Source organism: Arachis stenosperma, chromosome 3, assembly GCF_014773155.1.
Source record: "Arachis stenosperma cultivar V10309 chromosome 3, arast.V10309.gnm1.PFL2, whole genome shotgun sequence".
Lineage (NCBI taxonomy): Eukaryota > Viridiplantae > Streptophyta > Magnoliopsida > Fabales > Fabaceae > Arachis > Arachis stenosperma.
Window position 1 is genome coordinate 8,363,077 of NC_080379.1, and position 18,681 is coordinate 8,381,757.

At 31.8% G+C, this 18,681-nt stretch overlaps 2 protein-coding genes across 3 annotated transcripts; both read left to right on the plus strand.

Moving 5' to 3' along the window:
• The first annotated feature begins 8,855 nt into the window (after positions 1-8,855).
• Positions 8,856-12,236, plus strand: LOC130968179 (porphobilinogen deaminase, chloroplastic). Of its 2 annotated transcripts, none has more exons than XM_057893329.1 (5): positions 8,856-9,071; positions 9,552-9,957; positions 11,157-11,363; positions 11,558-11,735; positions 11,870-12,235. In XM_057893329.1, exons 1-5 carry the CDS (start codon positions 8,863-8,865, stop codon positions 11,980-11,982), a joined length of 1,113 nt encoding a protein of 370 aa, XP_057749312.1. In that variant the 5' UTR covers positions 8,856-8,862; the 3' UTR covers positions 11,983-12,235. The 2 variants fall into 2 exon arrangements, with proteins under 2 accessions (XP_057749312.1, XP_057749313.1); XM_057893330.1 differs by having other exon boundaries at positions 8,864-9,071; positions 9,547-9,957; positions 11,870-12,236.
• A 1,060-nt stretch (positions 12,237-13,296) lies between these two features.
• On the plus strand, positions 13,297-15,786 carry LOC130970719 (uncharacterized). The gene is made up of 2 exons (XM_057896886.1): positions 13,297-13,381; positions 13,495-15,786. Exon 2 carries the CDS (start codon positions 13,533-13,535, stop codon positions 15,399-15,401), a length of 1,869 nt encoding a protein of 622 aa, XP_057752869.1. The 5' UTR covers positions 13,297-13,381; positions 13,495-13,532; the 3' UTR covers positions 15,402-15,786.
• Positions 15,787-18,681: the final 2,895 nt, after the last annotated feature.

Sequence of the window (18,681 nt, forward strand, 5' to 3'; positions counted from 1 at the left end):
CAGTACATTACTAGAATATCTAAATAATGAAGTAGAATAATTATATTACTCACTCCACTCTCTATTCATGCATTCCATCTTATTCTATAATGTTCTATTCCATCACTTACCCCCAATCAAAACAAGATCTCAAGTATAAAAAGGTGTTAGATCCAAGTTTAGAGTTGTGCTCACCCAATTCATTTTTATTAGGGACATAGAACAGTCTATAACATCAAAAACTACCTACTTGAAAACGCTAGAAGCCTACGAGACGTATGAAGTGATTTACTTTGGCAACAGTTCCTGCATCATATAAAAAACTAATCGCGACTGAGGATGCACCGGAGACATTGCCGACGACGATGAGCCAGTGCTACTGGAACCGCCGCTCCACTGCTGGCCGTATATCAGACTAGCGGTTCTCCTCCGATCCATTAGTTGAAGCTATGTATAGTAGAGTAGGGAGCTAGATTTTCTTTACGGAGGATTTTCTTGAGAAAATCAAAGGAAAAGTCTTGTGTGTTTCTGGTTTGAGTCGTGCACGGGTAGTGTAAGCATAAACGACGCTGTTTTTTTTCTGAAAAAGTTCGCTGGAGAGAAAGTAAAGAGAATAAGTACATGTCTCTTTTTTTCTTTCTTCAAAGAGAGTCAGAGCGGTTCGTTTCTTTGTTTTTATCTTCAAACAAAGCGTTAATAGAGAGAGGTTTCTCACTTTCGTGGCATGCGAAACCGTGTCGTCTAAGGTAAAGACGCTGACGAGACCTCAGGAGACGGCAGCAAAGAAGATGACAATGGCACTTGGAGACGACAATGATATCTGATTGGAGAAGATGAGAATGGTGGGGTGAGGTAGGGATAGTAAGGTAATTCAAATAATATTTTTTTTTAAGTTAGCTACCGCTTTTGTGACTGATTAGTTTATAAAATCGATCGCTAATTTAAAAATTAGTAACCGATTTATTGACCATAATTTTAGCAACCGAATTAGCAACCAACCACGTTATTTTATTTACCTATAGATCGGTTGTAAAATCAGTCGCTAACTTAAAAAATAGCGACCGAATTTGTGACCAAGAGTCCCAAGGACATTTCTTCCTTTATTTTGGTTGCTGAATCGGTCGCTAAATTAAAAAATAATACCAATTTTAGCGACCGTTTATATTCTAGTTGTACAAAACTAATCAGTCGCTAATTCAGTGGCTATTAGTGACTGATTATGTTAGTCACTGAAATCAGTCACTAACTTAACAATTAGCAACCGATTTAGCAACCAGTAATTTAGCGACTGAATTAGCGACCAAACAAATGTTCACCCTATTTCACTATCAGTTGCAAAATCGGTCGCTAAAATAAAAAATAGCGACCACTTTTGTGACCAATAGTTCCAAAGACATTTCTTTTCGTTTTGGTTGCTAAATCGGTCGCTAAATAAAAAAATAGCGGCCAATTTTAGTGACCAGCTTTATTCTAGTTCTATTAAAGCCTTATTGGTCGCTAATTAGGTTGCTATTAGTGACCGATTTTGTTAGTCGTTAAAATCGGTCGCTGAATGTAATTTAGCGACCGATTTAGTGACCAACATTTTTTTGGTCCTGGAAATTCCATATCGGTCGCTAAATCCGTCGCTGTTAGCAACCAATTTTTTCGGTCGCTGAAATCGGTCGCTATTCTGGTACTTTCTTATAGTGTTTTTGTGAGTCGAGATTGAGCTTGCTCTAGCTCGACTCAACTCGGCTCACTTCCAGCCCTAGTTATATGTACACTTTTTTAACATTATTGTCGTCATTTTTTTTATTTGATTTATTATTTTTTTTCTCCTCATCTTTATTATTACTATTATCATCATTTTTTTTTCATTTTCTTAGTTGATTCATAGCATAAAAATTTTGGTACACTATACAAAAATTTTAGTACACAGTTCAAAAATTTTAAAAGATCACATTTTTAGAACATTGACATTCAATTAATAAAATACATACAATATAAAAATTTTGGTACAGCATAGAATTTTTTATATACAATACAAAAATTTTAGTGCACAACACATAATTTTTGAAGGATTATGTGTCCAAAATATTAACATTCAATCAATAAAATACATACAGTACATAAATTTTAGTATACAATACATAAATTTTGTTATTGTTGAGTCTAGTTTAAATTTGGGCTAATATACGATGACAAACATTATTTGGGTAAAAGTCCAAAGTTAGTTTAATATGTGTGTTAAGTGATGCAGGCCCAACCAAATGCTACTTAAGCCCATGCTTGTGTTGCTTTAGCATCTTAGCTTACCACAGCTCCTACATTCAGACCCATTATTTCCATCACAGCCAAAAGAACGCATCTCATTTATTCCTTAGTGTTTCAAGAAAATTAAACAAGCCCAAAGCTCCTCATCATAACACCGTTCAGTAAATACAAGGCTATATGTCTGCTAAATGAAAAGTGAGAACAGCTGGAATAAAAAGGGAACAACAACAATGGAAAGACAAGTGTGACTCTGGAAAAGCAAGAAGGACACAAGGACATCTCCACTATCCCAAGAACATCAACAGAGCAACATTCGGATCATGGGTGAGCAAAATATAAACTTGCAAAGAGCAGAAGCAGCAAGGGAAATGGAGCAAAATGAAAAAGGAGTGCATGCCAAGAAAGAAAGAAAAGCAAAGGACAACGGAGGTGGTGGACGGGTTCCTCAACCAGTAGAGGTAGTGGAGTAAAATAAAAAAGGACTGCATGTCAGCTGAGACAGCTCCAACGGACAAGCTGGTACAAGAAATGGAAGAGGCAAAATTGAAGGGAAGCTGAAGACATATAAGAAGCCTCATTCCAACATTTGAAGGGAAGAAAAAGAAGAGCAAAAATTCAGAGCATCATCTCAACTATTGAGCTGAAATCTTTTTCTTCTACTCAAGCTAAATTTTTTATTTTCATTGTTATGGCTGTCTTGTGTCATTTTCTGTGTTGAGAAAAAGGCTAAACATGTGAGTTGTAAAAGCCAAGAGAGAAAAGGAAAAAGTGATGCAAAAAGAGCCACTGAATTCATGTGTAATTGAGTTGTTGAACTAGGATTAGTTTTCCTTGCCAAGTTGGGTTAGCACTTGGTGAGTTTGAATCTATCTAGATTTCCCTTCCAAGTTGGGACAGCACTTTGGGTTGCTAAGCTTTGGTGAAGAAAACTTAAAGGTAGATGCTAGTTGAATTAGGGAGTAATTCAATAGTATTGGTGAATGTAATTACCATAGTTGTGGTGGAGACTGGACGTAGGATTCATTGCACTAAGAATCCGAACTAGGATACATGCTGATTTTTTTCTCTTCTTCCCTTCTCTTTTTCTGTTCTGCACATGAGACAAAACGAAAAAATCTCCTGCAATTTATATTTCTGCGAAAACAGAATTTGAAAAGCTAAATTAGTGCAAACTTGATTCAACCTCCCTTCTCAAGTTCAATCAATACCATCAGTTATATAACACAAAAATTTTAATGTATAAAACATAAATTTTTTAAAGATTATATGTCTAAAATATTGATTCAGACAATTAACAAAAATACGTTCACAATAAAATTTGTATACAAATTTTTATATTATATAAAAATAATTTTATATTATATCAATAAATTTATATTATGTATAAAAATTACTAATAAATTTTTGTACTCTTTAACAAAAATTTATGTGTCGAACAGAAAAAAAAAAAAAACATGCACATATTTTTTTCTAGACATATACGTATAATGTCACCGAATCAAATTAACAACATTACAAAGTACTTATTTTGTTAGTTTGTAGTTTAGTTTGACTCGCCTAGTTTCTTGAAGGAAAAAAATATTAGATAAATCGCTAAACAATTGCAATGGTAAATTTTTAGGTCCGACAAAATGATAAATCATATCCAACATTTCAATTATCCTATAACCTATAAGTCTAGTCTAGTATTTTAATTATTCAGTAATCTACTTAGCATTTTTTCAAGGATGTTACTTAGCCTTTATCTTCCTTAAGGACCTGTATATTATTACAAAATTTTACAAAGACCTACCTATCCTATTGCACCAATCTTTTAATTTATAGAGGTGAAAACCTTTATTTTTTGCTTTTTATTAAATTTTAGCATATTCATATATAACCTCCATGTTTATTTTATAGACAACCGAACATAAAGTTCAGACAAAAATTATTTTAAAAAATATCATTCCAATAAAACTTACATGAAAACATAAAAAAAATACACACAAAAAAAAACATCTCAAATGAAATTTATGTTAATATCAATCTATTTGTATAAATATTCGTTTTTTGAAATGACGGATATTTCAATTATTTAGTCTATTACAACGTTTTCTAATAGATAACACTAAATTTCTTATAGAGTGCAATTTGATGATTTCTAAAGACAGAAATTTATTGTTACTTTAGAATTCACTTCCATACAAAATATTCATATATTTAAGATTTAGGATCAAGTTCAAACCCAACAAAATATTTCAGAACTATGCTAGAGTCACTGTACAGCTACTTAGATTCGCACTGTAATTAGAGGTGAGTGTACGGACCAACTCGGTCCATTTAGCCCAAACCACAATGGATTATATATTAACAGACCGAGTCGAACTAACTCGTAATATGTATGGGCTGTTTTAAGAGAGGTATGTATCTGCACTGCGTTGGTCTGCGAATTTGCGGGCCAACAAAATTTTTTTGTCTCTTTTTTTTTTTTGCATTGCTATTATCCAATTTATGAGTTAGGACTAAAACCTGACAAGAAAATAGAAAAAGGCACAAATTCTACACAACAATCAATTGATATTTATGTCAATTTTAGGTCTACTAAAAAATTAAAGAATAAATATTGAGGTGGAAAAAATAAATTTTAAATGAGTTGTTAGCTTTTAGTCCATATAAATATATTTTTATTAATATTATATACACTTAAAGTAGACTAATGAGTTGGTCCATTAAACCACGGGTCCAACCTGTTTACCTAATGAATTAAATGGTGCAGATTAAAAAACTATTAAAAATGCGAATAAAAAAAATGCTGATTCAAGTGGTGCGAATTGCGAATTAAAAGAGTTGACCTACGGATCATGATTCGTATATCCAACTCTAATTGTAACAAGCCAAGAACTTATTTTCATGATCTCTTAATATACCATCGCAAAACGCCTGATCTTTCTTTGTAATAGAGCCATCGGAATTTATTTTAATGAAAGGAGGGTTTAGGAGATCCAACAGAATTTTTTTCAGCAAAATACTAAATTCTTTTTCTTATTCGAGCTATCTCCTCATGTAGTCATGTGTTGAGTTATACTCTTTTGCTAATTGCACTACCAAATTATGAATCTTATCTTTATCTACTGCATTGTTCCTCTCAAAAATAGGCTTATTACGACGATACCACAAAAAGCATAGGGTACAGGTAAACAACAAGGGCCAAAAAATACCTTGGTAATGTGATTGAGATGATAAGTTCTTTAACAAAAAAAAAATTGATTAAAGAACGTACTGAAACTCAATGAAGTATCCATGCTCTTTCACGTATATTTGTGACTCTACAGCTACAAAGGACGTGGAGTAAAGACTCTGAAGAAGAACCACAAATCGAACAAGTATTCTCTTAGATCATGTGTCTGCCGTAAGCTCAAATCTCATTTGTCAAAAGAGTTTCATTAGCAACTAGCCAAAGAAATATGCACAATTTTTAAGAGACTTTAACTTTTTAAATTATCAAAAATAAATCAGTCTTAAAATTTTCAAGGGATTTAAGTAGAAAAAATACGCTGATTTAAACTAAATTCACCATTATATAATATATATAATTTCACAACCATATAAATAAATTTATAATTTTTAAATACATAAAAAAATTATATTTTTTATATTCACAAACATTAAACTCTTTGTAATTATAAATATCTAATAAACATAATTATAAACCAAGTTTTCATCTAAAACATAATTATAAATATTGTCTCCAAAGTAATATAAACATAATCCAAATCACTCAATTTTTATCTTCATACTCTTGTAAGTTGGGTTGGGAGAAGTTATATTTTGGCCAAAAAATTACAAAAATACCTCCTTGCCAAAAAATACTAATTCCGGCGGAAAACCCTCCCCGCCCCGCCAAGGCCTGCGATTTAAGCGGTGCGGCTTAGGCGAAATTTTGCTCTTTGACGGTCCCAATTTTTCAGCTCGACCCGCCTTGTTTGACGGGTTACGCGGGTCGGCCCGGCAAATTTAGATTCGTTTCTCACCCCTATGTGCGACTCCATCCAAACGGTAGATTCGATTCGGGTCGTCTTCTATGATGATAGGTTGCGTCGTTTTCTCTGGATTTGTGGGGTATGGGTAGTGAAATGTAATTCGAATGAGGTAAATTCAAATTATATAGACAATGCACATATAAATCTAAATAGGCCAATTAAATTTATATAGAGCCCAGGGTCACATATAAATCAAATTAGGTTGGTTAGATTTAGTATAGGATAAATCGAAACTACCTCATTCGATTTATTGAGCACAAAAACTATTGACTAATTCAATAAAGACTAATTCGAATTACTATAAGTTTGTAAAACCATATGCTAATAAAATTTAATTCACCTAATTCAATTTACCTCATATATATATAAATCGAATTTACCTAATTCAATTTATGCCAATCTCAATATCACTTTAATAAATCTAATCATTCTAATTCAAATTAGTGTTAAAAATTGTAATTTGAATTTCCCTAATTTAATTTACATACAAATATGCTTTGAGTGATGCGCATTTAATTTTTATTTTAGGTGGTACAGGTAATATTTTGATGCCATTAATTTATGTAGGTAATTTACCCCTGATTTTATTAAATTTAAGGAAAGTTCTACTTTGGTGACACCAAATTTGCCACTTCTTACCAGCGACACGTGTCTAGGAAGCATGTTATGTCTGCGTCAGTCTTACTGTTCCCTGCAGAGTGGGCCAGCGTTTACAGAAGATTGTAGCAGCGGATTAAGCATGTTAATTATTTGTTAATGAAATGATAAAATCAGCCCAAATCGTAGTGTTGTGGGGGCTGGTCCGTGGGGGTTTTTTTTTTTTTTTTTTTTTCTGTGTGGGTTGTAAGAGTTGTAAGGTGAGTTAGGTAATTCATGTTTTGTCCAATTGATTCAGGAACTTGAAGAGAGTTAGCTTGATCGAAAAATTGAACAGCGATATGATAAATAAATGGACAATAAATATTGAATACTCATTGTGTGACAAAAACGTTGTATAGGTTATAAAGACTAAGGTTCAGTTTTGGTAAATAATTTAATTAATTAAAAAAATAATTTAAATAATAAATATTTATATTAAAAATAATTTATAAATAAATTATTTGATATTTTTTAATTTTAAAAGTATTTATTTTAAAAAATATAATAAAAAATTTTTCATTATAAAAAAGTCATTTTTTTTAAATTTGTTCATAAGTACTTAAATAACTTTTTAAAAAGTTACAATTTTTAAAAATTACATTAAATATTAATATTATTACTTTTTATAAGTTAAAAACTTAAAAAAATAAATTTTAAAATTTTTTAAATAAACTTTAAGTATTGGAGGTAAATCATTTTTATGAAATGATAACAGTTAATTAGTTGTTATATTCTTATTGCATATTATTCATCTATATATCCCAATTTCTATATTTATTTTTTTTTGGTGTCTTTCCAATTTATATACAAGTAAATGGCAGTAACGCATTACTACTTTTTTTTTTTAATTGAAATGCACTTAAATTCCAATAGGACAAATTGATTAACTTGTTCTTAAAAAAAAAAAAAAAAAACAAATCGTAGCGACTGAAAATGGTTTGAAAATAAATGGAAATGTTTTGGAGTCTCTAGCTCTCTGCGATTGAAGCTTTTATTAACCTGGATTTGCTCTTAAGCCAACCACTGCCATGCGATTTAAGAAACATAATAAAAATAGTAAAATTTATATCTATTTTATAAGAATTAAAAAATAAAATACAAACTCCTCCATGATATGAGAGGAAAATAATTTTTCTTATTTATTCCTCAATTACTATTATAAATATAATGTTTTATCACTTAACATTTTTTTTCACATAATTCTTTTATTCCTAATTAAAAAATATACGACGGAAAATTATAAAAATTGCTAAAAAAAATGTTAGTAATAAAAATAGAAATTTAACTAATATTAATTTAAATATAGGAAAAAAAGCAGACTTTGATAATTTAATATTTTTAAATTAAATTCTTATAGTAGCTGATGAGATTTACAATCTTTATTATTTTAGTCTTTTAAATTCATTATAACAATCTCCAAAATTTAGCCTAAATCTTTTTAGTGTTGAATTATCAGATACAATGTCGAGTTAGTTTTAATTTGTCACGCTAGATATAAGGTAAAATGATATTTATTTATTTTGATACTTAAACAAGATAAAAATAACATAATTTTACTGTGTTAGACAATAAAACTATAAGAGAAGACAAAATAATTTGTACATTATATAATTTTTTTTTATTTTTCGTTTTACTTTATTTAAATGCCAAAACTAAATAACGTCATTTAATTTTGTATCTAAAGTGATAATTTAGAACTAATTCAGTATTTTATTCATAAGTTTAATTCTAAAAAAATCTAAAAATTAATATGATATCTAAAACTAAATTTAATAAACTAAAATAATAAAAATGATGAATGTTAGGGACTATTTACAAATTTAGTGGCATTTCTAATTTTTCAGAAATCACAATAGTGAGAGAAAGAAGAGCTAAGATGATATCCAATTGGGATGAAATGTGGGACCAGCTACTTCTAAGCACCAATAACTTTTTTTTCTATCTGCTTTCATATCATATCATTGCTTTCATGCACTGCATCACTTCACTCTCTCTCTCTCTCTCTCTGTGTGACATGGAGACACTTCTTTCATCATCAGCGTTGGCGCTTCCATGTCTCAAAACCTCTAAATGCCGCCGCACCGCCATGCTTCGCGTTAGGGCCTCTGTAGCCATTGACCAACACACTCACCAGACCACCTCCAACCTCGCACTCCTCAGAATTGGAACCAGAGGAAGGTACGCACTTCGATCTCCTTCCAACTATTGCTATATATCTGTTATCATTATGAAGACTCATTGAGCATTAGGTGTTTGTGATTATGTCACAAAGGATACCATAATGTCCCTGTGCTGCTTTCATGCTTTAACCAAGTCTTTACATTCTGCGCTTCTTTTTTCCTTTTTGATTCTACGGAAACCACACTTCACTCAACACCACCATCCATTGAAAGAAAATTAATAGAAAGTAAAAAATGAGATAGTGGACATTGTAGCTTTTAATTAAGTTGACTTTATGCTTTCAAGTTTAGACTTTTGGGGAATTTCAGGCTTGAAGGTAAATCTGTCTCACCATGCTTTTTCTTTTGTTATGAAATACTTGTGTGTACTCTTTATCTGATTAGGATCATAGGCTTGCTAAATGACTATGCTTTTACAAATGTTCTTGAATTTATGTTTATTTGGGTTTTGTTTATAATTATGTTATGTTTAGAGCAGTCCACTGGCTCTAGCTCAGGCATATGAGACCAGAGACAAACTCATGTCATCACATCCGGAGCTAGCGGAAGAAGGAGCCATTCAGATTGTAGTAATTAAGACAACTGGTGACAAAATACTATCACAACCGCTTGCAGACATAGGTGGGAAGGGCCTGTTTACCAAAGAAATAGATGAGGCACTGATAAGCGGCGACATTGACATTGCTGTCCACTCAATGAAAGATGTTCCTACTTATTTACCTGATAAAACAATTTTGCCTTGCAACCTTCCACGTGAGGATGTAAGAGATGCATTTATATCATTGAGTGCAAGTTCACTAGCCGATCTACCTGCTGGAAGTGTTGTTGGTACTGCTTCACTCAGACGAAAGTCGCAGATACTCCATAGGTATCCATCTCTTAGTGTAAGTCGTCATGATCATATCCTCAAGTATTTCTCATTGGCATTGGCGTCCCCCTGCACGGGTGGGCATTCTTTTATTTTCTCATAATTCTAACCAGAAAATTATGATTTCTCATGCATTTCCTTAGAGAGAGACTGGGCATTAGTATCACCAATTCATCATCACTGCTGTTTTCTTGTGATGTGGTGGCATTAAACTGAGAAGCATATATAGGAGGCATTCAATTTTTTTTATAAGAATTGATATTTTGATTATAGCCAAAGGGTAGATTTTGTTGAACTGCAATGAATCTGGGGTTTAGATGATATCGAGCTTAAAAATCATACTGTGTGTAAGGGTGAAACTATCAAGGGAAATTAAGAGAGAGAAGTGTGATGTGTATTTCACGTAAATGAACCAAAATCAGTCTCAATTACAAGTATAGACTAAGCAATATAGTGAACAAAGCAATTAAACAAGGAAACAGCAAAAGAAGGAAGCTATGCAAGGTAGAGGAAGAATGAGGCTTCAAGTACTCTGCTGCCAGCACATATACCTGGAGAATTATGAAAATAGAGAAGAATGAGAAAAGGAAATGAGAGAAAGGAATGAGAATCTCAGAGAAGAAGAATGTCAGGGAAAAGGTATGTACCAGAATCTGCTAGCTAACGTAGCCTTCCAGTCTCCTATTAGTAGCTCTCTCCGTTGCACTTCTCTTTGGCCCCACAATTTGCGGATCACACGCCAGCTGTCCATATTGTGTAACTAACTCCTTTTCTAATGATGCATGGCCAGCCTCTTTGTCCCCTTTTGCTTTTCTGTCCCAAACACTGTGCTATGGGACGAATATAAAATTGGGGACTGTTGGAACATACTGTAGTTATTTTCTTATATGGACGGCATCAATTTTCTGATCGAAACATGTAACGGAATCATAATGTTTCAACTAAGCATATATTGGTTTTTAACCTTAAATGGCTACTGGTTTAGTAGTGTACGATGTCATGGTTGAGAGTCTCAATGGGCATTCATTGTCTCTTCTTAAGTATCTGGCAATTTCCTATGTCTTCCACATGTATGGATGCCGTGGTGTTTATGGCATTCCTTTTTCTGTTTCATATCATATAATTGTTTTTATTTGTTGGTTCATTTGTTGTCAGTTCTCTAGACCACTGATTGATTCTTCTTGTTTCTAATTTACATGTAATTTTTTGTCTCAGGTTCAGGATAACTTCCGCGGCAATGTCCAAACAAGGCTGAGAAAACTCAGTGAGGGTGTTGTCCAAGCTACACTATTGGCAGTTGCTGGACTCAAACGATTAAATATGACAGAAAATGTGACTTCAACCCTATCAATTGATGACATGCTTCCAGCAGTTGCCCAAGGCGCAATCGGAATAGCCTGTAGAAGTGACGATGACAAAATGGTGAGTGTTTCATTATATCGAATGCTCTGTCCACTCATCAAACTTGTCAAAAAATGTCTTGTTCTTTTATAAATACATGTTATCATCTATCAAGAAACATTAAGCCGTAAGATCATGGAAGTTTTGTACTTGATGCAATTGCAGATTTACTAATTTTAAGTCTCCCTATATTTTCAATTTTCTGGCTGATGTAGGCCGAATACCTTGCTTCGCTGAATCATGAAGAAACAAGGCTAGCAGTTTCATGTGAAAGAGCCTTCCTTGAGACTCTAGATGGATCTTGCCGCACTCCTATAGCAGGTTATGCTTGCAGAAACGAAGATGGAAATTGCTTGTTTAGAGGACTAGTTGCTTCACCAGATGGAACCCGTGGTATGAACATCACTATAAGATTTACATAATTTGACTTCATCTAGTTACTATAACCTTGGAAAGTTGTCAAATGCCAATTACCATTCATGAAGGTTGCTCATAATTCTGAATCTTTTCTTCTGTTTTTTTGGCAGTGCTTGAAACATCAAGGATTGGTGCATATGCTGTTGAAGATATGATGAAGATGGGTAAGGATGCTGGGGAGGAGCTTCTTTCTAGAGCTGGACCTGGCTTTTTCAGTAGTTAGGTATCTATATTAACAGGGTTATAGGGTGTGTAGGTAAGATAGGTTGCATTGGCCAGCCTTTTCTCTAAGGTGGCTTCATCCAAGGTTTAAGGTTATTTATTTGACCCGTTTAGTTGTAAAGATTTGAGAAGTGAGCCTCTAACGAGGGTCGTGTTGTGACTTGTGTCTCGTGTATTTTCACGAGATTGGAAAAAGCCAAATTTTGTAATGAGGATTGTGTGGAAGCAAGAATATCAAATATTACAATAATTCATATTGTCATTTTTATCTTGATAATATTATTTTTTTTTGCTATAAATTTATACAAAATATAATATAATAAAATCATGTGAAAAATAACATTATAAAAGATAAGAATGACATGATCATTTTTTTAATTTCTATTCCAAGATAAATAAAAGTTGATGAGAAATGATATTTTTGTAGATATTCTTAAACATCTTAATTATTATATTAAATAAAGGAAAAAATGATATACGATTAACAAATGTCTTTACTAATATCAATGTCTAATCCTTAAAAAAAAAATCAACTTTTTATTTATTTAAGTTGTCAAAACCAAAATAATTTTCACTCGCATTTATAAGATCAAAGTAATTAAATACACATTAAAATATGATAAAAATTCAAGTTAATAGCCGAGACCGAGAATATTTAATTTAACAAATTTGATTAAATTTTCGACTTAACAAATTTTGAGGTTTTTTGCTTGTTTGGATGTCATTAAATATTTATTAGGGTGTTATTAAATTGATAAAAAAATATTTTTTAATAAAAATATATTTTTATCTTTTAGTATATTTGATAAATTTTTAATAATAAAAATAAAAACACTTGAAAAATTAAAAAATATTTTTTTTGAGAAGTTACAATTTATACTTTTTTAAAAAAAATTTTCAAAAAAAGATATTTTTCACATAATAAATAAACAAAAAATATTTTTTATCTTATTTTATCTAAATATAATTAATAAATAAAAAGATTCTTTCATCTGAGATTTTCAAACATAAAATGACTTTTATTTTTGTAAAAAATCTTTAAAAAAAAATTATTATAAAAAAGATATTTTTTATTTTTTAGTATATTTGACAAATTTTTAATAATAAAAATAAAAGTATTAAAAATATAAAAAAATATTTTTTTAAAAAATTACATTTTATATCTTTTTTTTAAAAAAAATATTTTTTATATAATAAATACTTTTATCTTATTTTATTCAAATAAATACTTTTATTAAAAAAATATTTTCTGAAAAAGTCGTCCAAACAACCCTTTATATGTAAAATTTGGAAGTGACACTTGGACGCTAGATTGATCCATAACCATCCCATTCTGTTGCTGAATTTTCCCCTTTCCTCTTCCTTCTCCGCGTGCAGATTCCTCTGGTCTTCCTCTCACAGTAAGTCTCTCTTGGCCACTGACATTGAACTCTTCATTGGTTTTCTATTTTGCTTATACCTTTTGCCCAAAGATTCCATCTTTGTTAACTGTTTTCTCAAAATCGCAGTGCAGTTCTGTGGGGGAGAAACTTTGTCGTTTTGGAACAGCCAATGGCGATTGCGTTATTGTGGCTCTGGAACCTGCAAAACCTCTGGCCTTTCTCTGCATTAAGGACCAACGACCTTCGAGATTCGAAGAAATTGGTAAGCAAGCTCTCTGTACCTGAGCACACAAAGCAATTCGTTTTCGCGTTCCGTGATCCCAAAACCCAAACCCTAGTTTATGTTCTTTCGGCGTTGAACTTGTCTAAGCTATCGGCAATTGATGCACAGTTCCTTATTAGGGAAATTAGGCCTGATGCTGTTGTTGTTCAAGGGGGTCGTTCCTCTTTTCCTGAGATTCTTGAATCTGAGGGAGATGTTGAGGTTGACAAGGCACTCCCTACTTCACCATTTGGGGTAATCAAACAGTGTTTTGTTGAAAAGATTGGTAAGGAACAATATGAGAGTGTCGCAGGGAATTTTGTGATGAAGGAAATCTTTGGGACCAGTTTTCATGGCCACTTATTGGCCGCCAAGAAGGCGGCGGACGACGTAGGTTCAGCATTTGTTGTGATCGAGTCGGGATTAGGTAGCTCTATTGATAATTCTAATATCGGTGGTGGTGTTGATGCTGGAAGCCATTTTAATGGTTTTGTTAGCAGTTTGGTTCCTCAACAACCAGGTGTTTTTACTCTAGCTCCAATTACTTTGAATAGGTTTTCTCTGAGTAATGATGCCAAGGCGCAGATGGCAAAGGTTTTATCGGTTGTTATGGATCCACCATTACTTAGGACCAATTCAGAGGTTGGTTCAGGGGAAATTCAGGCAAGTAGTAGTTATGAGGTCCCGGCCTTTGCCAGGTCTATCTATCCATTACTTGAAGACTTGCATAATATATTTGACAACATTCCATCAATTGGGAGGGCGTTAGCACATGCGCAAAAGATGCTATTGGATGTAAACAGAGGTGAGGCTCTTGACGCAAGAACTGTTTCCGAGGTTCATAGATTTAGAATTGCAGTTGAGGGGATTAGAGTATCTCTAAATAAGAGCGGTTTGGCTCCAACTAACAACAAAGTCGATCCCAAGTCTCAAAAGATTGATTTCTCAGAGCTTTCAGTTGACGAGAAGTCGGATGTGCTCTTTGCACATGCTATCCGTAGTCAGGCTGATAAGTTTAAGACCATTGTTGCAGTAGTAGATGCTGGCTCCTTAGGAGGTCTTAGGAAGCATTGGGATACTCCTCTTCCTGATGAAGTCAAAGAGCTGGTTGGAGATCTAACAATAAATTCTGGAGTTGAACGGGTGGCCCTGAATTATAGCAACAAGAAACGGTTGTTACCAGAGAATCCTATGATGGCAGTAGGGGCAGGAGCAACAGCTGTTTTAGGTGCTTCATCCTTGACCAAAGTAGTTCCTGCATCAACTCTCATGAAGGTTGCTACCTTCAAAGTTCCGGCTTCAATCAAAGTTGTTGTCAGTTATACACACAAGGCTCTGAGTTTTTCCCTGGGCCCATCTAAAGTTGTTGCATCTTCCGGTGCTAAAACTTCCAGTATCATGAAGGCAGTTGGATCTGCCGAGAAGTTTCGAGCTATTGCTCACGGCGTTATCGCCTCGGCTGAAAGAACCAGTATCTCAGTTATGAGAACGGCCTTCTTCGAAATAATGAGAAAGCGAAAGATACAGCCTGTTGGGTTTTTGCCTTGGGCTACATTCGTAGGGAGCATTGGAGCATGTTCAGGCTTACTTATGTGTGGGGATGGGATCGAGTGCGCTGTTGAATCTGTCCCTTCAGCACACTCAATTGCTAGTTTGGGTCGTGGGATTCAACATTTACGCGAAGCATCAAAAGCAGTGATGCTAGCAGAAGGAACCAGAATCCAGAATTCAATTGAATCTGTAATAAACAGAATAAAGAAGACAAGGGATCGATAGAGAGGGAGTGTACATATATTTTGTTCTGAAATTTTGATTGTTCAGGAAATTGTTATGTATATATATTTTGTTCTTGGGCAGATTAGTTCTATATGAATCATACAAATACCAACACAGGACTTTGTTTAACCCCCTAACTACTGTTGGCTTAAGGTTGAAGGAAATTTATTAGCCTCTTTGTTCATAATGGTAACTCTTTGCAGATTATGTGATTCACATGTCATTTACATAAATTGTGAAAGAGAAATGATATGGTGATTCACATTCATTCATACTTTAATTCATTCAAAAGAAAACAATAAATTACAAGGTGGTGTATTATATTTCTTAGTTTGTCTATGTCATTTTTGTCCTTTCTTGATGAGTTAAAGCATAAATTTAAATGAGTATGGTGAGTCTTCTATGGTTGATACTTCTGTGAATATGGCCATACGGATAAAGTTTTACTCTTGTTAGTTACTGTTACCTCCATTTCTACCAAAACATTTACCGTTACAATTTTCTTTTCTTGGTTGATGATGTATCAAAAGGAAGAATTCTCAGCCAATGGACGTGGCTGACCTTTATCTCCCACTATGCAAAAGAATCAGGAGAATCTCTTGAAAACAATTATCAAAAGAAGTAGGGTCTATTAAGAACTTAATAATACTATAAATAACCCCACTTTTGGTTTGGTGAAATTTAATTGGTCTTGTTGCAACTTTCATAGAAACTCACAATTTCCATAATAAATGATAAACAACTAGATGTATCTCACGTGGCATAGAACAACAGCTTCATATAAAGAAGCCTATGATCATGATGAACAATTTGCACGTTCTCTTCATGTATAAGGAAAAGGAGTGGTGGTCTACTATGATATCATGCGGGGACATAAATTTATGAAACAAGTATAATTTAATATGTTTGACTTACATTTTGTGTATTTTTAGATTAATATGTACAGATATATTATTAATCTAATCTAATAATGAAATATAACCGTGACAAATAAGTGCCAACTTGGTGTCTCTAAAACATTTTTTTAACTTGTGTCGTGCAAGTTATGCACAATGTGATAGTAGAAACACATTACATACGCAACATTTGATATCAACTAACTATTGATTGTGACATAACTAGTTTCTTAAACTGCAACTAGTCTCTCGGTACTATTGTTATTTCTAATTATGATATGAGCTGACATTTTATCGCATTAGAAAGAGTTGTGTATAATTGCAGAAAGATGTGGCTAAATCCAGCATTATAGCTGCTATTACAGTTAAATTATGGACCACAATTTAAAACTAATCTATAAGAAGACTATAACTTAAAAATAAGTGCAACTAGCCGGCTCAACCTCTTTTCTTTTTATATAGAGTGTGTGTGGTTTAAGTATTACTTTATTATTCATATTTTATTTTTATGAGAATCAAATATATTCATAAAAAAGGTGGGAATTAAAATTCAAATGATGGTATTTTGATTCCCTATAATTAAATTTGTTTGGGAATAGTTTTTCAAATTTTGATTTAAATATGGAAATATGATATTCCTATTTTAAAATTTTAGGAATTATTTATAATTCCCCAACCACACATACTCATAAAATAATAAATTCAAAGGAAATTTACGATGTTATGAATAAGGATGGAATAGAATGGGTCAAGTCTCATTGGGAATGACCTTATTCCTCATTTTTAAGTTCTAAATTTTTTTTTGTTTCTATTTTGATCTCTATTATGAGAATTAAAATATTACATTTTTTTATTTTTTTCGCCTTTGTAGAATTGTAGTTTATGGGATATTTATATATATATATATATATATATATATATATATATATATATATATATTATTCTCGGCTTTGATTTTGTAGGTGGAGTCTAGAGTTTGATATTTTGTATTCTTAGCATTCTACTTCTTATATTTATGGTCTATTCTTTCCGTTTATCCGATTTTTACATTTTCGAGTGTGTTGCACTTTTTTTTTTTTTTTTTTTTACAGTTTTACTTCAACTTTTCTTGAAGGTTTCTATTTACGAATTCTTTCAACTATATCTAGGTATATATACATTTTTTATTTTTAGAGATCGTAATACCTTACTAACTATGTCTATATAAAAAAAAATAAAAATACAATATATTAATACAATATACAATTTAATTAGATTTATTTATATATGATATATAAAATGTTAAAAAATCTTATTAAGAATTATACTTAAGAATAATTTAAATATTTTATATATTTCAAGAATCTCGCATAATAAAACTGATATTTCAATCATATTCCTCTACAAAATAGAAATGTGAATATAAATTGTCACTGATTAATAAAATTATAAATAATAGATCAAGCTCTTTTAAAATATAAAAATCGATTGAATAAAAAAAAAAAGTAAAAATTTAATCAACTTTAAATTAGAAGTTTAAATTTAATGTTAATTTTTTACTTTATTATTTTACAAAACTTGTGGCTTTAGAAAATGTGTGAGAAATTATTTATCACCGCTAGTACATGCCTACCACTTCTGATTTCTGAATGGTGATGCATTCCATGTCCCTTTCATCTTTAAAGAAAATTAATGGTATCTGAGCTAAGCCATCTAACTCAGTACCTCTCACTTTCACAAACCCCATTTGATATGAAATTTGCATTTTCCATTATTTAGTGAAGTCAATATATTGGTAGAATTATATTGAGCTTCATAATTTCGAGGCTTCTTGTTATGGTGATCCAAGTTCCAATGGAACCCATACATTCTTCCCAAGTAGTTGTAGCATCATGATCAAAGTCATGCAAAGAATCTTGACTGTTGCCAAATAAGTCGTCAGAGTTTGGTAAGATTAAATATATAATCACCATTTTTTATGTACAAATATAAATAAAGTAGATGGAGTTGGTTAAGCTAAGGTGTGAAACTCACTAAGTGAATTAACCGCTTATTATAGGTCAAAGTTATTAACAAATAAACAAAAAGTGTAATTTTATTTTTCTCAATTATTCCATTATTATATAAGAATATATATTTGATATTTATAAAAAAATAATTATAATATTATAAAAATTATTTAATTATTCTATACTATGATAGATTTGATTATTTGAATGAATGATTATTTTATTTGTATAAATATATGAGTTTAATTTTAATATACTGATAATATAATTATTTTTATTGGTATGATAGTAATTTGATACACGTCTATAATTGGTATATCTTTACCATTGCATCAAAATTAAATTATATATATATATATACAATAATTTTTCAGAACAACATCTAATATAAAAGAG

Bases quoted from the DNA above. Each gene is read 5' to 3' on its own strand.
- LOC130968179 (XM_057893329.1), top strand. From the start codon at position 8,863: ATGCACTGCATCACTTCACTCTCTCTCTCTCTCTCTCTGTGTGACATG. The intron at 11,364-11,557 runs GTGAGTGTTTCA...TGGCTGATGTAG, and splicing joins GAAGTGACGATGACAAAATG to GCCGAATACCTTGCTTCGCT. The intron at 11,736-11,869 runs GTATGAACATCA...TTTTTTTGGCAG, and splicing joins TTCACCAGATGGAACCCGTG to TGCTTGAAACATCAAGGATT.
- LOC130970719 (XM_057896886.1), top strand. From the start codon at position 13,533: ATGGCGATTGCGTTATTGTGGCTCTGGAACCTGCAAAACCTCTGGCCT.